General features: G+C 44.6%; 1 protein-coding gene across 5 annotated transcripts in view; it reads left to right on the plus strand.

Annotated features, from left to right (window-relative positions):
• The window catches only part of atrn (attractin), a 418,894-nt gene that overhangs the window by 232,142 nt on the left and 158,911 nt on the right, over positions 1–27,841 (plus strand). For 3 of the 5 annotated variants that reach the window (XM_070866809.1, XM_070866811.1, XM_070866814.1), the window contains exons 24-25: positions 253–410; positions 20,279–20,340. In XM_070866809.1, the coding sequence (XP_070722910.1) occupies positions 253–410; positions 20,279–20,340 (220 nt within the window). The remainder of the gene's footprint in view (positions 1–252; positions 411–20,278; positions 20,341–27,841) is intronic. The other 2 variants (XM_070866810.1, XM_070866812.1) reach the window with 1 other exon arrangement.

Raw genomic sequence — 27,841 nt, forward strand, 5'->3', positions numbered from 1 at the left:
CGGAAGGAGCGTGCGAGAAACCAGTCCCACCCACCCTTTCCTTCAACGACTGTCTGTCCCACCTGTGACAGACTGTAATTCCTGTATTGGACTGTTGTTCAGTCACCTGAGAACTCAGGTTTAGAGTGGAAGCAAGTATTCCTCGATTTTGAGGGACTGTCTATGATGATGATGATGATTCATTGAGTTTTCTGTTTTCACAAGATTTTTTTTAAACTAATTGTGATTTTGATTCTTTTTCCTGTACATCAGCAGGCACACCACCAGGAGAAGAAATGCCAATTGTTTCAAAGACCAACATCAAGGAATACAAGGACAGCTTCTCCAACGAGAAGTTTGATTTTCGCAACAATCCCAATATCACCTTCTTTGTGTATGTCAACAACTTCACCTGGCCCATTAAGATACAGGTTGGTTTCACCCAGATATCCCGGCGGGGTTTGTAGAACAGAACAAAGTCTTATTTGGATCACTTTAATCCTTTAAATGCAGACAGCTTTTTTAAAGATTAAAAAAAAAATCAAATTTCTGAACCAAACCGATCTCCGTGTCTCTAACTGCAGGATGGCAGGGCTTTTACTGATGAGAAAGATGTCCTGGAGTCAGCGCACTGATTGCTAACAGAGGTGTTTACTGCGGAACACTCTGGGAGACATTCTGGAGCTGCTCAATACTGGGCTAATAGCTTAAAGCCTTTTTTTAAAAATAAATCCATATTTTTTGCCAGAAGTTCATTTTCAAGGTGTGGGATGTTACTGTTTGAAAAAGGAACACCTCATTTTAACCACCGAATGTTTTTTTTGTAATTCCTGGGATGTGGCCGTCACTGGCAAAGCCAGCATTTATTGCCATCGCTAATTGCCCTTGGGAACATAAGTACATAGGAAATAGGAGCTCCGCCATTTAATACGCTCATGGCTGATCTGATCATGGACTCAGCTCCACTTCCCTGCCCGCTCCCCATAACCCTTTACTCCCTTATCGCTCAAAAATCTGTCTCCGCCTTAAATATATTCAATGACCCAGCCTCCACAGCTCTCTGGGACAGAGAATTCCACAGATTTACGACCCTCTGAGCGAAGAAATTATTCCTCACCTCAGTTCTAAATGGGCGACCCCTTATTCTTAAACTATGCCCCCTAGTTCGAGAACTCCCCACGAGTTTAAACATCCTCTCTGCATCTAACTCGTTGAGCCGCTACCTTGACAACTGAGTGGCTTGCTAGCCCATTTCAGAGTGCAATTCAGAGTTAACCATATTGCTATGGGTCTGGAGTCACATGTAGGCCAGTCAAGATACGGATGGCAGATTTCCTTCCCTAAAGAAATTAGTAAACCAGATGGGTGTTGGCACTAAGCACTCACAGATCAAATGTTGTATGGCTCGGTACAGAACAAAGCTCTTGTACCGAACAGATATTCCTCCATGCAAACCTCGTAATCGAAACCCCAGCTGTACCACTGGGACATTATATTGTTTCTCACTAGCCGTCTCTGACTAATTTAATGTAAAACTACAGGCAGTGCTGAAAGAACCAGACACAATACCCATGTTGGAATCTATTATTAAAGAAGCAGTAGCAGGACATTAGGAAAAATATAATTCAGTCTGGCAGAGTCAGCATGGATTGATGAAGGGGAAGTCATGTTTGACAAATTTGCTGGAATTCTTTAAGGATGTAACAAACAGGGTGGATAAAGGGGAACCAGTGGATGTGGTGTATTTGAACTTCCAGAAGGCATTTGACAAGGTGCCACATAAAATATTACTGCACAAGATAAAACTTCCCGGGGTTGGGGGTAATATCAAAGCATGGCTAGATGATTGGCTAACTAACAGAAAACAGAGAGTCGGGATAAATGTTTCATTCTCGGGTTGGCAATCAGTAACAAGTGGGATGCCGCAGGGATCAGTGCTTGGGACCCCAACTATTTACAATCTTTAGTAACGACTTGGAAGAAGGGACTGAGTGTAATGTAGCCAAGTTTGCTGACAATACAAAGATAGGAGGAAAAGCAATGTGTGAGGAGGACACAAAAAATCTGCAAAAGGACATAGGCTCAGTGAGTGGACAAAAATTTGGCAGCTGGAGTATGATGTTGGTAAGTGTGAGGTTATGCACCTTGGCAGAAAAAATTCAAAGAGAAAGTTATTATTTAAATGGAGAAAGATTGCAAAGTGCCGCAGTACAGCGAGACCTGGGGGTACTTGTGCATGAAACGCAAAAGTTTAGTGATCAGGAAGGTCATTAGAATCTCGGCCTTTATTGCAAAGGGGATGGAGTATAAAAGCAAGGAAGTCTTGCTACAGTTATACAGGGTATTGGTGAGGCCACCCGTGGAATACTGCGTGCAGTTTTGGTTTCCATATTTACGAAAGGATATACTTGCTTTGGAGGCAGTTCAGAGATAATCAGGTTGACTTATGAGGAAAGGTTGAGTAGGTTGGGTCTCTACTCTTTGGAATTCAGAAGAATGAGAGGTAATCTTATCGAAATGTATAAGCTTATGAGGGGGCTTGATAAGGTAGCTGCAGAGAGGATGTTTCCACTGATGGGGGAGACTAGAACTAGAGGGCATAATCTTAGAATAAGGGGCTGCCCATTTAAAACTGAGATGAGGAGGAATTTCTTCTCTGAGGATTGTAAATCTGTAGAATTCGCTGCCTCAGAGTGCTGTAGAAGCTGGGACATTGAATGGATTTAAGACAGAGATAGACAGTTTCTTAATTGATAAGGGAATAAGGGTTTATGGGGAGTCGGCAGAGAAGTGCACCTGAGTCCATGATCGGATCAGCCATGATCGTAATAAATGGCGGAGCAGGCTCAAGGGGCCGTATGGCCTACTCCTGCTCTTATTTCTTATGTTCTTATGTTGCCTTAAAAAAGGATATACTTGCCATAGAGGGAGTGCACCCAAGGTTCACCAGACTGATTCCTGGGATGGCAGGACTGTTATATGAGGAGAGATTGGGTCGACTAGGCCTGTATTCACTCGAGTTTAGAAGAATGAGAGGGGATCTCATTTCAACGTAAAAAATGATGACTGGGTTGGATAGACTGGATGTGGAGAGGATGTTTCCTCTTGCTAGAAAGTCTAGAACAAGGGGTCACAGTCTCAGGATACGGGGTCGGATATTTAGAACAGAGATGAGAATTTTGTTCACTCAGTGGGGGTGAACCTGTGGAATTCTCTCCCACAGAAGACTGTGGAGGCCAAGTCACTGAATATATTTAAGAAGGAGATAGATTTCTAGACGCACGATGTCAAGGGGTATGGGGAAAAAGCGGGAATATGGTGTTGAGATAGAGGATCAGCCATGATCATATTGAATGGCGGTGCAGACACGAAGTGCCTACTAATATTCCTATTTTCTATGTTTCCATGAAACAGAATATAGAGGAGATTTTTACTCTAGTTTGAGGTGGATTTAATTTTTAAAAACGCTTTCATAAAATCGATATATTTTGAACAGATTTTATTTTGGCGAGTGTGAAGACTATTCTCCCAAGGCTCTCTTTCAATCTTGGAGAACCTAACGAAAATTCCTGAGACTTTTTTCCCTACGCTGAAACAGTGTCTCCCCTCCCCAGCCTTGGGTGGGTGGGTGCCTGGTTATTAGTACATACGCAGGGCAGTTCAATACAGGCCTTAACAAGAGACAATCAGAGAGGAATGCCTGTTAACAGTTCCTTTGTTCACAACAATCTCAGCTCATGCTGAAGGTGCGGTGGCAGACATGCTGCGAAAACCTGTAGGTTTCAGCAATTTATCTGCAGAAACTGTAACTTCAGTGGACATCGGGCCAGAATGTGCAGAAAGCTCGTAGCGAGGCTAGTTTACGAGGCAGAGGAACCAGACGAGGGGTCTGCAAGGCAGGGTGATGTTTGGGGCAAAGCTATGGATGCTGAAGTCCAGCAGGTTCATGTGGCAGACGTCAACAGCTCGTATACCAAAATGGCACCCATGATGAAGAAAGTTCTATTAAATGGCATCCCGGTATGCATGGAGCTGGACACAGGAGCCAGCCAGTCATTTATGAGTGCCCAACAATTTGAAAAACTATGGCCACTCAAAGCTAACAGTCCCAAACTGGAACGCATTGACACGCAGTTACGGACGTACACCAGAAAGATCATCCCAGTACTAGGCAGTGCAAACTTGGTGGTCACACACACTGGATCGGATTATCACTCTGGATTGTCTCAGGGAATGTTCCCGCGCTCTTGGGGAGGAGCTGGTTAGCCGAGATGAACTGCGCGCCATTTCATCTGTGGAGCGAAGTTCATGCTCATAGGTTCTACAGAAATTCGAGCCACCTTTTCAACCAGGTGTCGGGACTTTTAAGGGCACCAAAGTAGTGATACACATCACCCCGGATGCCAGACCAGTGCACCACAAAGCCAGAGCCGTGTCGTATGTGATGCGTGAGAGAATTGAGAGCGAGTTGGACAGACTGCTAAGAGAGGGTATAATTCCGTCCGTTGAATTTAGTGACTAGGCAAGCCCCATCGTTCCTGTCCTTAAAGCGGATGGCTCGGTCAGGATTTGTGGCGACTACAAGGCCACCATCAACCGAGTGTCACTACAGGACCAATACCCGCTTCCGAGAGCGGAGGATCTCTTTGCAAGTGGCAAGCTGTTCACCAAGCTGGACCTCACTTCAGCCTACATGACTCAGGAACTGGCTGAAGAATCCAAGCTTCTGACTACCATCACTACGCACAAGGGGCTATTCGTTTACAGCAGGTGTCCGTTTAGCATTCGTTCCGCGGCCGCTATCTTCCAGAGGAACATGGAAAGCTTGCTCAAATCCATCCCTGGAACAATCGTATTCCAAGATGACATCCTAATCACGGGTCGAGACACCGAGGAACATCTCCACAACCTGGAGGAGGTGCTATGCCGACTGGACCGGGTAGGCTTGTGACTAAATAAGTCCAAGTGTGTGTTTTTGGCCCCAGAGGTCGCGTTTTTGGGCAGGAGGGTTGCCGCAGACGGGATCCGGCCTACCGAATCCAAAACGGAAGCGATCCGTCATGCGCCCAGGCCCGGCAACACATCGGAGTTGTGGTCATTTCTGGGACCATTGAACTACTTCGGGAACTTTCTGACGAACTTAAGAACATTGTTGGAGCCGCTGCACGTGTTCCTGTGTAAGGGTTGTGAATGGTTTTGGGGGGACTGTCAAGAACGGGTTTTCAATCGGTCGCGGAATCTGCTTTGTTTTAACAAGCTGTTGACCTTGTACAACCCCTGTAAGAAACTGGTTTTAACGTATGATGCATCATCCTATGGGGTTGGGTGCGTGTTGCAGCAGAGTAATGATGAGGGCCAACTCCAACCGCCTCCAGGTCGCTCTCCCAGGCAGAACGGGGATATGGGATGGTTGATAAGGAAGCACTCGCATGTGTCTACGGGGTGAAAAAATGCACCAGTACCTTTTCGGCAGAAGGTTCGAGTTAGAAATGGACCACAAACCGTTAACATCTCTGTTGTCCAACAGCGAGGCTGTCAATGCTAATGCGTCAGCTCGCATACAGTGATGGGCCCTCACGCTGGCTGCGTATGATTATACCATACGGCACCGGCCAGGCATCGAAAATTGCGCTGACGCGCTCAGCAGGCTCCCACTGGCGACCACCGAGGGGGCGTCGGAGCAAAGTGCAGAGATAGTCATGGCCGTTGAGGCTTTCGACACCGCAGGCTCCCCCATCACAGCCCGCCAGATAAAAATCTGGACCAACAGAGATACCCTCCTATCCCTGATAAAGAAATGTGTCCTGACTGGGGATTGGATGCCCACACACGAAGCGTGCCCCGAGGAGGTCAGGCCGTTTCACAGACGGATGGACGAGCTCTCCATCCAAGCCAACTGCCTACTATGGGGCAGCCGGGTAGTCATGCCCCAGAAAGGAAGGGAAGCATTCATCTGGGAACTCCACAGCGAGCACCCAGGCATCGTGCTAATGAAGCCCATTGCCCGGTCACAAGTATGGTGGCCAGGAATTGACTCAGACCTGGAACACTGGGTCCACAGATGCACGACGTGCCCAGCTGGGCAATGCCCCCAGGGAGGCCCCACTCAGCCCGTGGCCCTGGCCCACCAAACCATGGTCACGGATTCACGTAGACTACGCGGGCCCATTCATGGGAAAAATGTTCCTGATTGTTGTCGATGCATACTCGAAATGGATCGAGTGCATCATATTAAACTCGTGCACGACATCCACCACTGTGGAGAGTCTGCATACGGTCTTTGCGACCCACGGCTTGCCGGACATCCTGGTTAGCGATAATGACCCGTGTTTCACTAGCTATGAATTCCAGGAGTTTATGTCGGGTAATGGTATCAAACACGTCAGGACAGCACCGTTCAAGCCGGCTTCCAATGCCAGGTGGAACGTGCGGTTCAAATCATAAAACAGGGCATGCTCCGGATTCAAGGACCCTCCCTTCAGTACCGCCTATCGCGCCTCCTGCTGGCCTATAGGTCCCGCCCGCATTCGCTCCGGGAGTCCCGCCCGCGGCTGTCCCTCATTCATCCAGCCCTGTTAGACATTGTTGAGGGCAAGCCCCAGTCCCAAATCGAGTACCATGATCGCAACTCAGTGGGGAGATGCATAGGAATCGATGACCCTGTTTTCGTCCTCAATCATGCTTTGGGACCCAAGTGGCTTGAGGGTACTGTAATTGGCAAAAAAGGGAATAGGGTCATAGTGGTCAGACTTAACAATGGGCAGATATGCCGCAAACATCTGGACCAAGTAAAGAAAAGGTTCAGCATGGACACTGAGGAACCTGAGGAAGATCATGAGCTGTCAACCGCACCACTGCCACTGAACGAGCAACAAAGACATTCACCAGCAGGCACAGTCCCTGCGGCAAGCCCGGACAGGCCGGAATCACCTCGGGCAACAGAGACGCATGCCAAGGCCCAACCACCAGAGCCCCAACTGCGGCGCTCCACGAGAGAGCGCCGACCACCTGAAAGACTCAATCTTTGACCCAAAGACGTTGGGGGGAGGTGATGTCATGTTTGTAACTTTCACATAACTGTAACCTTTATGTCACAACACTGTATACTGCATACACCTGAGTAATGCACACCTTGACCACAGGGGGTGAACTTGTGGGAGACACTCCTCATCTGGGCATCCAGGTATATAAAGGGAGGTCCCACGCAGGGTCATTATTTCTTGGTCCTTGGAATAAAGGTTCAGGTCACGTAGTGACCTTGTCTGCAGTACATGCCTCGTATGATTCTATAGTAAGGTGTAAGGACACCACAATGACCGCGCAAATTTGTCACGCGATATTGAGGTCAATGATCCTGTGTTTGTACTCAATTGTGGACATGGTCCCAAATGGCTCGCTGGCACGGTCATAGCCAAAGAGGGGAGCAGGGTGTTCCAGGTTAAATTGGCCAATGGACTACCGTGCAGAAAATATTTGCACCAAATCAAATTGCGGTTCACCAACAGCTACGAACAACCCGAAGAAGCCACCACCAACTTTGACCCTCCAACACACACACAAGTGGCAACCGACATCATGGTTGACCAAGAAGCCAAACTCACCATCCCCAGCAGCCCGGCAATGCCAGCTGCCCAACAGGCCAGTGAAGAACTAACCAACTTACCCACACCCGCATTTGTACCGAGACGATCGACAAGGGAGCAAAAAGCCCCAGATCGTCTCACCCTGTAAATAAGTGTACTATTAACTTTACCAGGGAGTGATGTTATGTATTTAACACTTTGCAACCTGTATCACGCCACCACCAAAGGGCCTACCTGTTGGAGTCCCAAGGGATCCAAGCATCCCCTGCGAGCACGGTATATAAGCAGGCCACCCACAAGGTACCTGCACTCTGGAGTCTTATTAAAGGAGCTAAGGTCACACTTACTCATTGCTCACAGTACTCAGTTTCATCCTTTATTATGAGCGTATAACAGTTCGTTGGATATATTCAAGAGGGAGTTAGATGTGGCCCTTATGGCTAAGGGGATCGGGGTTATGGAGAGAAGGTGGGAGTGGGGCACTGAAGTTGCATGATCAGCCATGAAGGGCTCGAAGGGCTGAATGGCCTGCTCTTGCACCTATTTTCTATGTTTCTAAGTACCAGTACAAGGAAAGGTCCGATGAAAATAGAAAATAATACTTCTGGAAACTAGATCAAAGGTAACAGTGGCTCTCAAAGGCCTCAAGTCCAGTTGCTGACTTTAGCTTTATTAATATAAATTTCAAGGAATTTCAAAATATTGTTGATTTTTCTTGCAATTTTCATTCGACAGTGTTTAGCTACATTTTATGGGCTCAATTTTCCACATGGGTGATTTTTGGCGCAATTGAAGAGGTATGTACGATTTTTTAATGGCCCAACTGCACCACAAAAAAAAATCCAAGTTTGGCCGGAATTAACTTTGAATTGGGAGCAGTTCAGATTGGCCTTCAGCTTTGTGGGTGGGGCTTAAGGCCTGCACCGAAAACTGATGTTGCTAGGGTAACGAGGGACGCTCAGAAGGGCTGAGGTTAGAAACAAAAGGCTGCGGCTGGGCTGGAAACTGAAGCCGCTAGCATTCCAGGGCCGAAAGGACCCCGCAAGCACTGACCCGCTGCCTTCAAGGTCGACAGAAAGTAACAAAAGGACGGACAGAGCAGCAAAAAAAACAAGCACAATGCAGCATTGGCCAGTGAGGATGTGGAGCCTTGCAACAAGCGATGGTGGGGGGGGTCAGACAGCAGCGACGATGAAGTAAGCAGCGGGCCGGCCCGCACCTATCGTGAGCCGAAATGACCCACCCACCTACCTGCCCTGTCTTCAGCCTCCCGGTCTGCTCCCCTGCCCCCTAGCCCTGGCCGAAGGGCTTGCCGGTGCGTTCTCCCACCACTAGCCCAGGCCGAGTGGTCTCCTCCCTCCCAGTCAAAGGCCTCCCCTCCACCCCCTCTCCCTCTCCCCTTTTGGGGGTATGGAGAGAAAGCAGGAATGGGGTACTGAAGTTGCATGATTACCATGATCATAGTGAATGGTGGTGCAGGCTCGAAGGGCCGAATGACCTACTCCTGCACCGATTTACTATGTTTCCCCACCTCTCTCTTCCTCCCCCAGCTCTCTCTCCCGCACTGTCTTACCTTTCCTGCGACTGCTGTCCAGGCATCTGCTGCACTTACCTGTACCGATTTCCTTACCTGCGCTGATTTCTTTAACTGTCCGCAAGGATTTTCTCAAGTGGCCACGTACGCTGGCCTAAGTAGAACTGGAGTAACTATTAGCTGACCAAAGTTGCCTAAATGGCAGAATTGGCGTAGGTGGTTGGTAACTCCCCCTTTTGAGCAAAAAAAACTGTACCAAAAAAACATAATTAAGTCAGTTACACTGGTGCAAATTGATTGGGGAAACTAGGGATTTATAAGTTAGGCCAGAAAAAGCAGCCTGCTCCAAAAAAAGCAGAGCAAATACTGGGGAAAATTGAGCCCTATGTTCCTACTGGAAATTATGAGTTAAATTTGTTTTTACATGCATGATCGCTGAAATATTTTTACTTGAACTGTAGCTGGCTTACAATATTTGCGACTGAGGCCTTGAAATGATGAGCAAATATTGGTGTGCAGACAGTTAATTTGTTCATTTGGGATTCCTGGCTCTGCTATTTTAACAAAGGTGTTCTCCTGCTCAAAATGGCTTAACAGGATTCATAGACGGTGCCCAGTGCAGTTTTAAGGAACATGCTTTTAATAAACTAAGGTAGATTTTTAAATTGGTTATTTTAATGGCAATGTAATTAAAAAGTCTTTTGGAGATGAGACATTAGGTTAACACATCAGCTTCAAATTGGAGGATGATTCTTCTGTAGTAATATTTGTATTCTGTGTTCAGCTCTTGAAAATTTTGATTTCCTGAAATATGAATAAACAAATAGTGATTTGGCAATTTTCTAACCGATGATTAAACTGAGACTGATTATCTTACCAGCAAAACACTTTGAGTCCTCAAATTTCATTAAAATGTGCTGTATTTTAATCACTGGTGCTGAGCAGCACTACTGCAAAGGCTGTTCTTCAATTTGTGACCATAAAATGGCCATTTATAATCTCTTCTGGTGAATTACAGTGTTTTAATCAAATGGAGCTAATTGGAGTTGACATTAAATTATCTTGGCCCCAATTGCTGCAGCCAAAAACTGAATTATATTATAGTTTCTCCTGTGCTTTGTCCTTTAACTTGCAATCAGCCTAACAGCTGTGTCCAGTTCAGTTATATGGAGCATGTCGTTTTCTGCCTGAAGCCACTGATGCTGTCATTTACGTTGGTTGATTTAATCCCTGCTTTTTATTCATTATTAAATGGCTTTTCAAAAGTTTTGTAATGATGGACAGTGTGACCTTATTAACGTTGCATCACAGAATTTTATGTTAGCGTAATGAACACAAAAATAAGATTTTTTTCAGTAATTGTGCGATGATACTTTTTTTTTAAGATTGCTCTTTCGAGTTTCTGAGGATAAAATTGAAAATCAAACATTTTGTCTCGAGGCGATCTTGTGTCATCTCATATCACTTCTTCCTTTTGCAATATGACACCCAAATGGTTTGTTGTTTTGTAATGTACTGTAGCTTTTTTTTGCACATCAACAGAAATTAGATGGTTCCATTACACTGTTTATGACCCTTTTTATATATAAAAGAAACATACTGGATTTGCAGTCATCTATAGCTAGGACTGCATTGAACAGCCTTAGCACTCGTGGAAAGTACGAGCAAGCATTTTGGTGTATTGGCGACTGCTCTTATTAACCCCTTTCACCCTTCTTTAAGGAAAAGTTGACCTGATTACTTTTAGCACAAAACTCAATTATAGCATTGAAGTCCTGTAATTTGTTTAATGTATAGTATATGCTCACCTGCAATTGTATTGCAGTAGCAGTAATTGATATAGATACAGAGCATTAATGTAATGTGTTCTCTAATTTCTGACCATAATTTCTTTGGGCAAAAATTGTGCAGAGCTTCTAGCTTGTCAATAACAACTTGCATTTATATAGTTCCTTTAACGTAGTGAAATGTCCAAGGCGAAATAATCAGTGTCAGTGGATATCTGAACAGTAGTAATTCACTGTCTGACAATGTAATGCACGCCTATTGCATAAGGTGTTAAACCGAGGATCTGTGTGTCTGCTTAATTGGTTCAAATGTGTGTTGAAAATCCAATTGCACGACTTGAAGAGGAGCTGGGATTCTTCTTACCCGACCAATCATTACCGCCAAACGCAGATAGAAACAGATCAACCAGTTGAATTTGTGGGACGGAATGCTTGCACGCTTACCGACACAAGTCACTGCAAAGTAATTATATGAGCATTACGGAGATGCCAAGGAATAGTTGAGAACTTGAGTGCTTTACACTATGTTGTGTACAAATAATTGAGTACACGAAAACATGAAGGCAAGGACATGAAGGCAAGGAGTGAGTGAAGAAGATAAAATTCATGTATTGGTGACCCATCTTCAACTTCGCTTTACTTGCAAGTCCTTGAACATGTCACCTCCTAAATATGAGCCTATCTTACCGAGAAGACAGTTTTAATCCCTCCAATCAACAACTTGGATTTATATAGTGCCTTTTAACATAGTACAACGTCCCAAGGTGCTTAACAGGTGCGTTGCCCAACAAAATTTTACACCGAGTCACATAAGGAGATATTAGGGCAGATGGCCAAAAGCTCGGTGAAAGAGCTAGGTTTCAGGGAGCATCTTGGGAGGAAAGAGTTGTAGAGGGGCAAAGATTTAGGGAGGGAATTCCGTAGAGTAGGACCTCGGCCGCCAGTGATGGAGCGATTAAAATTGGGCGAGATTATGTGAAGAGAAAAAGATTCGTGAAAACAAACGTAGGTCCCTTGCAGTCAGATTCAGGTGAATTTATAATGGGGAACAAAGAAATGGCGGACCAGTTAAACAAATACATTGGTTCTGTTTTCACGAAGGAAGACATAAATAACATTCCGGAAATACGAGGGGACCAAGGGTCTAGAGAGAAGGAGGAACTGAAAGATATCTTTATAAAGCAGGAAATTGTGTTCGGGAAATTGATGGGATTGAAGGCCGATAAATCCCTGGGGCCTGATGGTCTGCATCCCAGAGTACTTAAGGAAGTGGCCCTAGAAATAGTGGATGCATTGGTGATCATTTTTCAACAGTCTATCGACTCTGGATCAGTTCCTATGGACTGGAGGGTAGCTAATGTAACACCACTGTTTAAAAAAGGAGGGAGAGAGAAAACGGGTAATTATAGACAGATTAGCCTGACATCAGTAGTGGGAAAAATGTTGGAATCAATTATTAAAGATGAAATAGCAGCGCATTTGGAAAGCAGTGACAGGATCGGTCCAAGTCAGCATGGATTTATGAAAGGGAAATCATGCTTGACAAATCTTCTGGAATTTTTTGAGGATGGAACTAGTAGAGTGGACAAGGGAGAACCAGTGGATGTGGTGTATTTGGACTTTCAAAAGGCTTTTGACAAGGTCCCACAGGAGATTAGTGTGCAAAATCAAAGCACATGGTTCCATTACACTGTTTATGACCCTTTTTATATATAAAAGAAACATACTGGATTTGCAGTCATCTATAGCTAGGACTGCATTGAACAGCCTTAGCACTCGTGGAAAGTGCGAGCAAGCATTTTGGTGTATTGGCGACTGCTCTTATTAACCCATTTCACCCTTCTTTAAGGAAAAGTTGACCTGATTATTTTTAGCACAAAACTCAATTATAGCATTGAAGTCCTGTAATTTGTTTAATGTACAGTATATGCTCACCTGCAATTGTATTGCAGTAGCAGTAATTGATATAGATACAGAACATTAATGTAATGTATTCTCTAATTTCTGACCATAATTTCTTTGGGCAAAAATTGTGCAGAGCTTCTAGCTTGTCAATAACAACAGTAGTGGGGAAAATGTTGGAATCAATTATTAAAGATGAAATAGCAGTGCATTTGGAAAGCAGTGACAGGATCGGTCCAAGTCAGCATGGATTTATGAAAGGGAAATCATGCTTGACAAATCTTCTGGAATTTTTTGAGGATGTAACTAGTAGAGTGGACAAGGGAGAACCAGTAGATGTGGTGTATTTGGACTTTCAAAAGGCTTTTGACAAGGTCCCACAGGAGATTGGTGTGCAAAATCAAAGCACATGGAATTGGGGGTAATGTACTGACGTGGATAGAGAACTGGTTGGCAGACAAGAAGCAGAGAGTCGGGATAAACGGGTCCTTTTCAGAATGGCAGGCAGTGACTAGTGGAGTGCCGCAGGGCTCAGTGCTGGGACCCCAGCTCTTTACAATATACATGAAGGAATTGAGTGTAATATCTCCAAGTTTGCAGATGACACTAAATTGGGTGGCGGTGTGAGCTGTGAGGAGGATGCTAAAAGGCTGCAGGGTGACTTGGACAGGTTAGGTCAGTGGGCAAATGCATGGCAGATGCAGTATAATGTGGATAAATGTGAGGTTATCCACTTTGGTAGCAAAAACACGAAGGCAGAATATTATCTGAATGGCGGCAGATTAAGAAAAGGGGAGGTACAACGAGACCTGGGTGCCATGGTACATCAGTCATTGAAAGTTAGCAGGGGGTGAAGAAGGCAAATGGCATGTTGGTGTTCATAGCTAGGGGATTTGAGTATAGTAGCAGGGAGGTCTTGCTGCAGTTCTACAGGGCCTTGGTGAGACCTCACCTGGAATATTGTGTTCAGTTTTGGTTTCCTAATCTGAGGAAGGACGTTCTTGCTATTGAGGGAGTGCAGCGAAGGTTCACCAGACTGATTTTCGGGATGGCAGGACTGACATATGAGGAGAGACTGGATCTACTGGGCCTGTATTCACTGGAGTTTAAAAGAATGAGAGGAGATCTTATAGAAACATATAAAATTCTGACGGGACTGGACAGGTTAGATACAGGAAGAATGTTCCCGATGTTGGGGAAGTCCAGAACCAGCGGTCACAGTCTAAGGATAAGGGGTAAGCCATTTAGGACCGAGATGAAGAGCAAATTCTTCACTCAGAGAATTGTTAACTTGTGGAATTCTCTTCCGCAGAGAGTTGCTGATGTCAGTTTGCTAGATATATTCAAGAGGGAGTTAGATATGGCCCTTACGGCTAAAGGGATCAAGGGGTATGGAGAGAAAGCAGGAAAGGGGTACTGAGGTGAATGATCAGCCATGAACTTATTGAATGGTGGTGGAGGCTCGAAGGACCGAATGGCCTCCTCCTGCACCTATTTTCTATGTAATGGGACAAGTAAAGGAACTAAAGATGGGTCTTGAGGAAGTGAAAATGGCAATAGCAGAATCATTACTGCTGTCCAAAATAAATGGGAGCGGTGGTTATGATCTGAAATTATTGAACTCTGTGTTGAATCCAGAAAGCTGTAATGTGCCTAATCGAAAGATGAGGTGCTGTTCCTCGAGCTTCTGTTCAGTTTCATGAGAACATTGTCGGAGGCTGAGGACGGAGAAGTCAGAGTGAAAGTGGGGTGGAGCATTAAATTGACAGGCGACCGGAAGCTCAGGGTCATGCTTGCGGATTGAACGGAGGTGTTTTGCAAAGGAATCACCCCTTCCCCCTCCACCATATGCACTCATTGCAGCTATTTCCTCTGTTTGCTGTGGGAAATGTTTTAAAAAAGGCAGTTTCCCATATCCTCAACACATCGAAAGAGAGAGTGCCACTTTTTTGTAAAAGTTGGGGGTTTCTTTTCAAAACTACTTCGAAGTAACACTTATAACCATCGATCTACTTTTAGTTTGGCAAGTGCTCAGTTGACATTAGCTTTTATTTCTGTTCCAGTGATGCTGTTTGTTTTGGAGAAAGTTATTTTCAGCTCTTGATCAAACCAGCTTGGCTTTATTGTGACTTAAATAAATCAGGAATGCACTTTGTTATGGGAAAAAATTGATAGCTGAAGCTTCTTTTACTGGTGTTGAGTGCTGACTAGAAAGGCCAACACTGTCCGACTATTCACAATTGACAAGTGAAATATTTTATACATTTAGCCAACTTATTTTACGAAAGGAGCACATGATTTAACTAAAAAAAAAATTTTAATTGTGTTGCATGTTTTCTGTTGAAAATGGAGCACTATGGAATTAGTTGTATTATCTCTTCAGACTTGCCAGTAGTAATCGACTTGCAATTAAAGAGCGCCTTTCATAACCACAGGATGCCTCAAAGCACTTTACAGCCAATGAAGTACTTTTGGAGTGCAGTCGCTGTTGTAATGTGGGAAATGCGGCAGCCAACTTGCACACAACAAGCTCCCACAAACAGCAATGTGATAATGACCAGATAATCTGTTTTTGTTAGGTTGATTGAGAGATAACTTTTGGCCAGGACACCGGGGATAACTTCACTGCTCTTCTTCAAAATAGTACTGCAGGATCTTTTACACCCACCTGAGGGGGCAGGCGGGGCCTCGGTTTAACGTCTCATCTGAAAGACATTCTTTGCGGTGTCTTTATGGCCGTAATAAAATTGACTGGAAGTGTGTATGGTATATGCTGAAACTGGTGGATTGGCTAAGGAATAAATCAGGTAAACCTTTCTTCAAAGCAGGAAAGGAGAAGGATACACCAAAAGGAATGTTTACTGTTCCATCAGTGACGCTTAAGAACATAAATAGGAGCAAGAGTAGGCCATATGGCCCTTCGAGCCTGCTCCGCCATTTAAGATGATCATGGCTGATCCGATCATGGACTCAGGTTCACTTCCCTGCCCGCTCCCCATAACCCCTTATTCCCTTATCGTTTAAGAAACTGTCTTATCTCTGTCTTAACTTTATTGAATGACCCAGCTTCCACAGCTCTCTGGGGCAGCAAATTCCACAGATTTACAACCCTCTGATAGAAGAAATTTTCCTCATCTCAGTTTTAAATGGGTAGCCCCTTATTCTACGATCATGCCCTCTAGTTCTAGTCCCCCCACCAGTAGAAACATCCTCTCTGCATCCACCTTGTCAAGCCCCCTCATAATCTTATACATCTCGATAAGATCACCTCTCATTCTTCTGAATTCCAATGAGTAGAGGCCCAACCTACTCAACCTTTCCTCATAAGTCAGCCCCCCATCCCCGGGATCAACCTTGCTTTTACTGATGCTGCGGATGCTTGCAGTTTTTTAGCCACTTTGTCTGATTTGCCTTGTGCTCAGCAAAAAGCTGTCAAGTTCTAAGCCTTGAAGTTATGTTGTGTATTCAAGTGGCCTAGAACTCGTGTCTCCACTATTTTAAATGACACTTGGCCCAGCTAAAATAGCACTGAGGGGAATTTCAAACAATTGTGCTTAGCATTTGTCCAGCCAGTATTCCAAGCATAATTTTAGAGGTGTATTTCATAATGCGTTTTGCACTTTGCTTTGGTATTCGTTGCAGGGTCTAAAAAGCAATGACCTATAAAAAATGCATAGTTTTATCGTTGTGCATGATTTTTGTGAATGCCAACAGTGTTTGTTCTTGGGTACATGTGGCAGCCCAAAATACTCAAAGCTCAGCTTCAAGAGATCCTCTGGAACCTGGCGGTTGGAATCCCAGATGAAAAACATATTCAATTGAAAGCTGTGCTTGAGTGGGATACTTCTGTTCCTCGTTCACAAGAGCCCGTAACCCCAGAAACTTGCATTTAAATGGAGCCATTAATCTGGTGAACATGCCAGAGCACTAGATGCAGTCACTGAAGAAATGTAACTGATCATTATCACATTGCTGTTTGTGGGAGCTTGCTGTGCACAAGTTGGCTGCTGCATTTCCCACATTAAAACAGTGACGACACTCCAAAAGTATTTCACTGGCTGTAAAGCGCTTTGAGATGTCTGGTGGTCATGAAAGGCGCTAAATAAATCCAAGTCTTTTAAAAGTGCTGAGGTGTCAACCACAGCACTCTTGCCTCTTGGAACGTTGTGTGTTTGGGCTCCACTTAAGAGACTGGAGAACATTGTTTGGACTGGTGCTTCAGTGCAGGACTGAGGGAGTATTGCACTGTTGGAGTTGCCGTCTTTCAGATGGAATTATGACCGAGGCCCTACCTGATTCTCAGATGCTCGGCCATTTAGGAGTAAAATCAGGGAGCACGTTTTCACACAAAGGATAGTGGAAAACTGGAACTCGCTCACAAAGCCTGTGGATGCTGGGCCAATTGAAATTTTAATGACTTGAGATCGATAGATTTTGGTTAGGTAATTCTAGCAAAGCATATGGGACAACGTTGGATAAATGGATTTGCGATGCAGATCAACTATAATCTAATTGAATGATGGTACAGGCTTGATGGGCTGAAGAGCTTCCTCCTGTTCCTCTTTATTTCTTCAAGTCTTCAAGATGGGTAGGTGATGCTATAATGTGAAGACTATATCGGGTTGGTATTCAGAAAGTCAAATGGGCTGCCTTCAACTAAACCTATGTATTATGGAAGAGCTAACTTTGTGCTGATGTACAGGGTTTATCAGGAAAGGAAACGGAAGGTTCGTAGAAAGTCGTTGAATTTCCTGAAAGAAACAAATGGAATATTTGTTGCTTTGTCTACCACTTACCTTTTGAGAGTTCTATCCAGTGTGCCTGATAATTGCCCAGCCTGTCCTAACACTGCGCCTTCTCATTTTTCTCTCAACGGTATTTTAAAACTTTATATGGGCTTCTAGTGCTGTGCTTGAATGACAGTTGCAATAAATGTCATTGTGATTTTAATCATATCCATATTCTTCTGCATGTCATGTCGCGTTGTTGCCCTTGGTGCGAGTTGTTTGATAATGGGGACCTTGTTTTTTTTTAGCAAAATTGTAAAGCAATTTGAGAGCTGCACTTTTTAATAACAGTGGAGAATGGTTAAAATTGTTTCATTGTAAAGCAATGTTAGAGATATTGGGGAGGTAAGACCTTCAGTACATTTATACTGTTTGTTGCTAGGTTTGTTTTAAAGCACTGGAGCATTTTACTCTGCTAAATGTCATGCTTAACCATTTTCCACTGTGTTGAATTCTCTTGCCGTCCTCTTCTGTTTGTTTGACTCACGGTAATTGGAAATGTGGAATTTTATGTGCCCAGCATTCATTGAACCCTTTAACTGCCAGCTGCTCTTCAATTCATTTGTCTTCCAAAACTGTTTATTTATCTGGAACGATTTGATTTTAATTCTGTGAAGATTGTACATCACTTTGCGCATCTAGCCATAAAACAACACTCTATGTTGTGTGCTGGTGGTAATACCTGAAAGGCGAACAGTTTCACTTGTCCAATCAGAGAGAGGAGGAAAGCCGAATTAGAATAGCTTTCAGGGGGAAGCTAGTACAGTGATAATGGGGTGGAGTGGCCTCCTGTCTAAATTTGTGTTGTTGAATGAGAAGTGTTTCAAAAAGGCAGGGGATTAATATTATCACTATCTCACCATGTTACAGAACATAAGAAATAGGAACAGGAGTAGGCCATATGGCCCCTCAAGCCTGCTCCGCCATTCAATAAGATCATGGCTGACCTGATCATGGACTCAGCTCCACTTCTCCGTCTGCTCCCCTTAACCCCTTATCCCCTTATCGTTTAAGAAACTGTCTATCTCTGTCTTAAAGTTATTCAATGTCCCAGCTTCCACAGTTCTCTGAGGCAGCGAATTCCACAGATTTACAACCCTCAGAAGAAATTTCTCCTCATCTCTGTTTTAAATGGGTGGCCCCTTATTCTAAGATCGTTCTAGTTCCAGTCTCCCCCATCAGTGGAAACATCCTCTCTGCATCCACCTTGTCAAGCTCCCTCATAATCTTACACGTCTCGATAAGATCACCTCTCATTCTTCTGAATTCCAATGAGTAGAGGCCCAACCAACTCAACCTTTCCTCATAAGTCAAACCCCCTCATCCCCGGAATCAACCTAGTGAACCTTCTCTGAACTGCATCCAAAGCAAGTATATCCCTTCGTAAATATGGAAACCAAAACTGCATGCAGTATTCCAGGTGTGGCCTCACCAATACCCTGTATAACTGTAGCAAGACTTCACTGTTTTTATACTCCATCCCCTTTGCAATAAAGGCCACGATACTATTGGCCTTCCTGATCATGTGCTGTACCTGCATACTATCCTTTTGTGTTTCATGCACAAGTACCCCCAGGTCCCGCTGTACTGCAGCACTTTGCAATATTTCTCCATTTAAATAATAACTTGCTCTTTGATTTTTTTTCTGCCAAAGTGCATGACCTCACACTTTCCAACATTATACTCCATCTGCCAAATTTTTACCCACTCACTTAGCCTGTCTATGTCCTTTTGCAGATTTTTTGTGTCCTCCTCACATATTGCTTTTCCTCCCATCTTTGTATCATCAGCAAACTTGGCTACGTTACACTCAGTCCCTTCTTCCAAGTCGTTAATATAGATTGTAAATAGTTGGGGTCCCAGCACTGATCCCTGCGGCACCCCACTAGTTACTGATTGCCAACCAGAGAATGAAACACCTATCCCGACTCTCTGTTCTCTGTTAGTTAGCCAATCCTCTATCCATGCTAATATGACATATAAAACATGATATATGACATTAACAAAAATATTGAAAAGGTCAGTGGATGGCTACAGGGAGACCCTGATCCATTTTATAGAAGAAAAGAATTTGCTAAATAAAAATTGTTACTCATTTCAAAGGGAAACTTCTGCCCAATAGTGATCCTAACTTGTATTTTGGAAATGGAGAGCACTCATTTTTGGCTGAGTCTGATCTCTCTATTGAATTGATCAAGGGTGGACACTCTTCTTCCTCAGGACTGGCACTTGTAGAAAGAAATTAATTAAGCATATTCCAGGTCCTCTTAACCCCGGATTCTTATGAATTTGCTTGACTCTGGATAGATGCAAGTTAAAGGTGTAGTTTATCAGCTTCAGAAATGCTGAAAATGTTGATTAGTTAAAATCAACTCTGCCAATTAATAGCGCAGGTTCACTGATCTCGTGTCACCCACAAGGAGCTGCACTGAAAGGGAGCAGGATTGCAGCACTATCTCTGACCCAAGTTCCCTTCCTGCCCAGTTCAATGCCAAGAATGAGATCAGTAAAATTATCTTAATATTACACGGGACCTGATTATTGTAAGCCTGGAGTCTGTTCCTACTCAGAGAGGGTACACTGAATTCTATTATCTGTATAATGTATTTAAATGATTTTATCATGTTCGATATCTTTTTGGTCATAACATATTAAACCCAGTTGTTAGCTGTGTTTTAAATTTCCTGTGTCCCGTTTTCTTTCTAGATTGCCTTTTCTCAGCACAGCAACTTCATGGACCTAGTGCAGTTCTTCGTTACGTTTTTCAGGTGAGTTAAAAATATACATCTGATTCCTATAAAAATGTATTGCTGATTTTTAAAAAAACCGTAATCCACTTGCACTCATCAAATTCAAGTGCACAATTCTGCATAACCTTGTAAATGCTGCTGTAGTATTTGTTCTTTACACAGCAGTGTTTAAGTTCAGCTGATAACCTGAAGTTGCCAAAGACATATATTGTGAAATTGTTGAGTGGGTTGCAACATTCCATTCAAAACACATTGAAAAGTCCTATTTCGTACTAAACTAATGCATTTAATAAGTTTTCCGAATGTTAAATATCTCAATATTAGCTGCTATAATAGTGGCTACGTACCATATTGAAAGGACAAAGTCACACAATGCTATGCTCAGCACTATCTGGAAGTGCAATATCTTTGGATGGAGTGATGCCAGCATACACCATTTTTCATGTACTCTGTAATCGATGTATTTAAAACAGGGGTGCCAATCCCTGGGGGGTCACACGCAGCCTGCAAGTCCTGTCAGTCCAATTCACAAAACGCAGGTATTCTATTCTGTTCATGTTTATATTTCTTCTTTTCTGGTTTGGTCCAGTTTGAAATTTGTGACTGAGGTTTAGAAAGAGCTGTTCTGATCACTGCAGTCTTAATCATGGATAAATCATAGCAGATCTGTTGTTCACAAATTGAGATGTATGCAAATTAGTGGGAAACTATTTAAACTTCGTATGTGATTCATGTTGAATGATATGCACTGATCATAGAATCATAGAAATTTACGGCACAAAAGGAGGCCACTCGGCCCATGTCTGCCGACCAAAAAAGAGCTATCCGGCCTAATCCCACTTTCCAGCTCTTTGTCCGTAGCCCTGAAGGTTACGGCACTTCAACTGCATATCCAAGTACTTTTTAAATGCGATGAGGGTTTCTGCCTCTTAACGCCCTTTCAGGCAGTGAGCTCCAGACCCCACACCACCTCTGGAGGTAGAAGGGGTATCTGGGAGATCATCTTGGTGCAAGTGATCATAATTCAGTTAGATTTAGAGTGGTTATGGAAAAGGACAAAGATTGGGGAAAAGCCAATTTTGCTAAGCTGAGATGGGATTTAGCCAAAGTGGACTGGAAACAGCTACTTTAAGGTAAATCAGTGTCCGAGCAGTGGGAGGCATTCAAGGAGGAGATCCTGAGAGTTCAGAGCAGTAATGTTTCCCTAAAGAAAAAGGGTGGGGTCTAACAAATCTTAGAGCCCCTTGGATGTCAAGATGCATACAGGGTAGGATAAAGAAGAAAAAGGAGGCTTATGACAGATACAGAGGGCTCAATACTGCAGAAACACGAGTATAGAAAGTGCAGGGGTGAAATAAGAAGGAAATTAGGAAAGCAAAAAGAGAGCATGAAAAGATTTTGGCAAGTAAAATCAAGGAAAACCCAAAGATGTTTTATAAATATATTAAGAGCAAGAGGATAACTAAAAGAGTAGGGCCCATTCGAGCCGATAAAGGTAATTTGTGTGTGGAGGCGAAAGACGTGGGTATGGTTCTAAGTGAATACTTTGCGTCTGTTTTCATAGAAACATAGACATAGAAAATAGGTGCAGGAGCAGGCCATTCAGCCCTTCTAGCCTGCACCGCCATTCAATGAGTTCATGGCTGAACATGAAACTTCAGTACCCCCTTCCTGCTTTCTCGCCATAACCCTTGATCCCCCGAGTAGTAAGGACTTCATCGAACTCCCTTTTGAATATATTTAGTGAATTGGCCTCAACTACTTTCTGTGGTAGAGAATTCCACAGGTTCACCACTCTCTGGGTGAAGAAGTTTCTCCTCATCTCGGTCCTAAATGGCTTACCCCTTATCCTCAGACTGTGACCCCTGGTTCTGGACTTCCCCAACATTGGGAACATTCTTTCTGCATCTAACCTGTCTAAACCCGTCAGAATTTTAAACGTTTCTATGAGGTCCCCTCTCATTCTTCTGAACTCCAGTGAATACAATCCCAATTGATCCAATCTTTCTTGATAGGTCAGTCCCGCCATCCCGGGAATCAGTCTGGTGAACCTTCGCTGCACTCCCTCAATAGCAAGAATGTCCTTCCTCAAGTTAGGAGACCAAAACTGTACACAATACTCCAGGTGTGGCCTCACCAAGGCCCTGTACAACTGTAGCAACACCTCCCTGCCCCTGTATTCAAATCCCCTCGCTATGAAGGCCAACATGCCATTTGCTTTCTTAACCGCCTGCTGTACCTGCATGCCAACCTTCAATGACTGATGTACCATGACACCCAGGTCTCGTTGCACCTTCCCTTTTCCTAATCTGTCACCATTCAGATAATAGTCTGTCTCTCTGTTTTTACCACCAAAGTGGATAACCTCACATTTATCCACATTATACTTCATCTGCCATGCATTTGCCCACTCACCTGACCTATCCAAGTCACTCTGCAGCCTAATAGCATCCTCCTCGCAGCTCACACTGCCACCCAACTTAGTGTCATCCGCAAATTTGGAGATACTGCATTTAATCCCCTCGTCTAAATCATTAATGTACAATGTAAACAGCTGGGGCCCCAGCACAGAACCTTGCGGCACCCCACTAGTCACTGCCTGCCATTCTGAAAAGTACCCGTTTACTCCTACTCTTTGCTTCCTGTCTGACAACCAGTTCTCAATCCACGTCAGCACACTACCCCCAATCCCATGTGCTTTAACTTTGCACATTAATCTCTTGTGTGGAACCTTGTCGAAAGCCTTCTGAAAGTCCAAATATACCACATCAACTGGTTCTCCCTTGTCCACTTTACTGGAAACATCCTCAAAAAATTCCAGAAGATTTGTCAAGCATGATTTCCCTTTCACAAATCCATGCTGACTTGGACCTATCATGTCACCATTTTCCAGATGCACTGCTATGACATCCTTAATAATTGATTCCATCACTTTACCCACTACTGAGGTCAGGCTGACTGGTCTATAATTCCCTGTTTTCTCTCTCCCTCCTTTTTTAAAAAGTGGGGTTACATTGGCTACCCTCCACTCCATAGGAACTGATCCAGAGTCAATGGAATGTTGGAAAATGACTGTCAATGCATCCGCTATTTCCAAGGCCACCTCCTTAAGTACTCTAGGATGCAGTCCATCAGGCCCTGGGGATTTATCGGCCTTCAATCCCATCAATTTCCCCAACACAATTTCCCGACTAATAAAGATTTCCCTCAGTTCCTCTTCCTTACTAGACCCTCTGACCCCTTTTATATCCGGAAGGTTGTTTGTATCCTCCTTAGTGAATACCGAACCAAAGTACTTGTTCAATTGATCCGCCATTTCTTTGCTCCCCGTTATGACTTCCCCTGATTCTGACTGCAGGGGACCTACGTTTGTCTTCACCAACCTTTTTCTCTTTACATACCTATAGAAACTTTTGCAATCCGCCTTAATGTTCCCTGCAAGCTTCTTCTCGTACTCCATTTTCCCTGTCCTAATCAAACCCTTTGTCCTCCTCTGCTGAGTTCTAAATTTCTCCCAGTCCCCAGGTTCGCTGCTATTTCTGGCCAATTTGTATGCCACTTCCTTGGCTTTAATACTATCCCTGATTTCCCTAGATAGCCACGGTTGAGCCACCTTCCCCTTTTTATTTTTACGCCAGACAGGAATGTACAATTGTTGTACTTCATCCATGCGGTCTCTAAATGTCTGCCATTGCCCATCCACAGTCAACCCCCTAAGTATCATTCGCCAATCTATCCTAGCCAATTCACGCCTCATACCTTCAAAGTTACCCTTCTTTAAGTTCTGGACCATGGTCTCTGAAATTACTGTTTCATTCTCCATCCTAATGCAGAATTCCACCATATTATGGTCACTCTTCCCCAAGGGGCCTCGCACAATGAGATTGCTAATTAATCCTCTCTCATTACACAACACCCAGTCTAAGATGGCCTCCCCCCTAGTTGGTTCCTCAACATATTGGTCTAGAAAACCATCCCTTATGCACTCCAGGAAATCCTCCTCCACCGTATTGCTTCCAGTTTGGCTAGCCCAATCTATGTGCATATTAAAGTCACCCATTATAACTGCTGCACCTTTATTGCATGCACCCCTAATTTCCTGTTTGATGCCCTCCCCAACATCCCTATTACTGTTTGGAGGTCTGTACACAACTCCTACTAACGTTTTTTGCCCTTTGGTGTTCTGCAGCTCTACCCATATAGATTCCACATCATCCAAGCTAATGTCTTTCCTAACTATTGCATTAATCTCCTCTTTAACCAGCAATGCTACCCCACCTCCTTTTCCTTTTATTCTATCCTTCCTGAATGTTGAATACCCCTGAATGTTGAGTTCCCAGCCCTGATCATCCTGGAGCCACGTCTCCGTAATCCCAATCACATCATATTTGTTAACATCTATTTGCACAATTAATTCATCCACCTTATTGCGGATACTCCTTGCATTAAGACACAAAGCCTTCAGGCTTGTTTTATTAACACCCTTTGTCCTTTTAGAATTTTGCTGTACAGTGGCCCTTTTTGTTCTTTGCCTTGGGTTTCTCTGCCCTCCACTTTTCCTCATCTCCTTTCTGTCTTTTGCTTTTGGCTCCTTTTTGTTTCCCTCTGTCTCCCTGCATTGGTTCCCATCCCCCTGCCATATTAGTTTAAATCCTCCCCAACAGCACTAGCAAACACTCCCCCTAGGACATTGGTTCCAGTCCTGCCCAGGTGCAGACCGTCCGGTTTGTACTGGTCCCACCTCCCCCAGAACCGGTCCCAATGCCCCAGGAATTTGAATCCCTCCCTGCTGCACCACTGCTCAAGCCACGTATTCATCTGCGCTATCCTGCGATTCCTACTCTGACTATCACGTGGCACTGGTAGCAATCCCGAGATTACTACTTTTGAGGTCCTACTTTTTAATTTAGCTCCTAGCTCCTTAAATTCGTTTCGTAGGACCTCATCCCTTTTTTTGCCTATGTCGTTGGTACCAATGTGCACCACGACAACTGGCTGTTCTCCCTCCCATTTCAGAATGTCCTGCACCCGCTCCGAGACATCCTTGACCCTTGCACCAGGGAGGCAACATACCATCCTGGAGTCTCGGTTGCGGCCGCAGAAACGCCTATCTATTCCCCTCACAATTGAATCCCCTATCACTATCGCTCTCCCACTCTTTTTCTTGCCCTCCTGTGCAGCAGAGCCAGCCACGGTGCCATGAACTTGGCTGCTGCTGCCCTCCCCTGATGAGTCATTCCCCTCAACAGTACCCAAAGCGGTGTATCTGTTTTGCAGGGGGATGACCGCAGGGGACCCCTGCACTACCTTCCTTGCTCTACTCTTCCTGCTGGTCTTCCATTCCCTATCTGGCTGTGGACCCTTTCCCTGCGGTAAGACCAACTCACTACACGTGATACTCACGTCATTCTCAGCATCGTGGATGCTCCAGAGTAAATCCACCCTCAGCTCCAATTCCGTAACGCGGACCGTCAGGAGCTGGAGGCGGATACACTTCCCGCACACGTAGTCGTCAGGGACACCGGAAGTGTCCCCGAGTTCCCACATGGTACAGGAGGAGCATAACACCCGACCGAGCTCTCCTGCCATGTCTTAACCCTTAGATACACTTAAACTGGTAATAACAATGTTAAAAGTTACTGACCAATATAAGAAGAAAAAGAAAAACTACTCACCAATCACCAGCCAATCACTTACCCCCTAGGCTGTGACGTCACCTTTGTTTTTTTGCCTTCTCCCTGCAGCTGCACCGGTACGCCTCTCGCCGACCCCGGACTCGCGCTGCTCCGAGCTCCCGCCTCCTCGACTCCCGCTGGCCTTTATAGGCCTCTCGCCGACCCCGGACTCGCGCTGCTCCGAGCTCCCGCCTCCTCGACTCCCGCTGGCCTTTATAGGCCTCTCGCCGACCCCGGACTCGCGCTGCTCCGAGCTCCCGCCTCCTCGACTGACTGCTCGAACTGCCCGACTCCCGCTGGCCTTTATAGGCCTCTCGCCGACCCCGGACTCACGCTGCTCCGAGCTCCCGCCTCCTCGACTGACTGCTCGAACTGCCCGACCACAAAAGAAAGGGACGATGCAGACGGAGGAGGAGTGTGAAATATTAGATGAAATAAACATAGTGAGAGAGGAAGTATTCAGGGGTTTAGCAGTTTTGAAAATGGATAAATCCGCAGGTCCGGTTGAAATGTATCCCAGGCTGTTAAGAGAAGTAAAAGAGGAAATAGCAGAGCCTCTGACTATCATTCTCCAAACCTCTCTGGCTACAGGTGTGGTACTGGAGGACTGCTAATGTTGTACCCTTGTTTAAAAAGGGAGAAAGCCATGCCATGATCTTATTGAGGGGCGGTATGGCCTACTCCTGTTCCTATTTCTTATGTTTTTATGTTCTTATAAAGGGATAGACCAAGTAATTACAGGCCAGTCAACCGAAACTCGGTAGTAGGAAAAGTATTGGAAAAAATTCTGAGTGACGGGATAAATCTTAATTTAGAAAGACATGGATCAAGGATGGTCGGCATGGATTTGTTAAGTGAAGGTCGTGTCTGACTAACTTGATTGAATTTTTCAAGGAGGTAACCAGGAGGGTTGATGAGGGCATTGCGTTTGATGTGGTATATATGGATTTTAGCAAGGCTTTTGATAAGGTCCCACATGGCAGACTGGTCACGAAAGTAAAAGCCCATGGGGTCCAAGGCACTGTGGCAAGTTGGATCCAAAATTGGCTCAGAAGCAGGAAGCAATATGAGTCATAGTTGATGGGCGTTTTTGTGACTGGAAGGCTGTTTCCAGTGGGGTTACGCAGGATTCAGTACTGGGTCCCTTGCTTTTTGTGGTATATATCAGTGATTTAGACATGAATGCAGGGGGTGTGATTAAGAAGTTTGCAGATGATACAAAAATTGGCGCTGTGGTTGATAATGAAGAAGAAAGCTGCAGGAAGATATTGATGAACTGGTCAGGTGGGCAGAACAGTGGCAAATGGAATTCAATCCGGAGAAATGTGAGGTAATACATTTGGGGAGGGCGAACAAAGCAAGGGAATACATTAAATGGTAGGACACTGAAGTGTAAAGGAACAAAGGGACCTTTGGAGTGCATGTCCACAGATCCCTGAAGGTTGCAGGCCAGGTAGATAAGGTGGTTAAGAAGGCATACGCAATACTTGCCTTTATTAGCCGAGGCATAGTATACAAGAGCAGGGAGGTTATGCTTGAACTGTATACAACACTAGTTAGGCTCTAGAGGGGATTTGAGCGGAAATGTCATCATCCAGAGGGTGGTGGGGGTCTGGAACTCACTGAAAGAGTAGTAGAGGCAGAAACCCTCATCACATTTAAAAAGTACTTGGATGTGCACTTGAGGTGCCATAACCTACAGGGCTACGGACCAAGAGTTGGAAAGTGGGATTAGGCTGGATAGCTTTGTCGGCCGGCACGGACACGATGGGCCGAAATGGCCTCCTTCCTTGTTGTAAATTTCTATGATTCTCTGGGTGAAAACATTTCCCCTCAAATCCCCT

Source organism: Pristiophorus japonicus, chromosome 2 (assembly GCF_044704955.1).
Source record: "Pristiophorus japonicus isolate sPriJap1 chromosome 2, sPriJap1.hap1, whole genome shotgun sequence".
Lineage (NCBI taxonomy): Eukaryota > Metazoa > Chordata > Chondrichthyes > Pristiophoridae > Pristiophorus > Pristiophorus japonicus.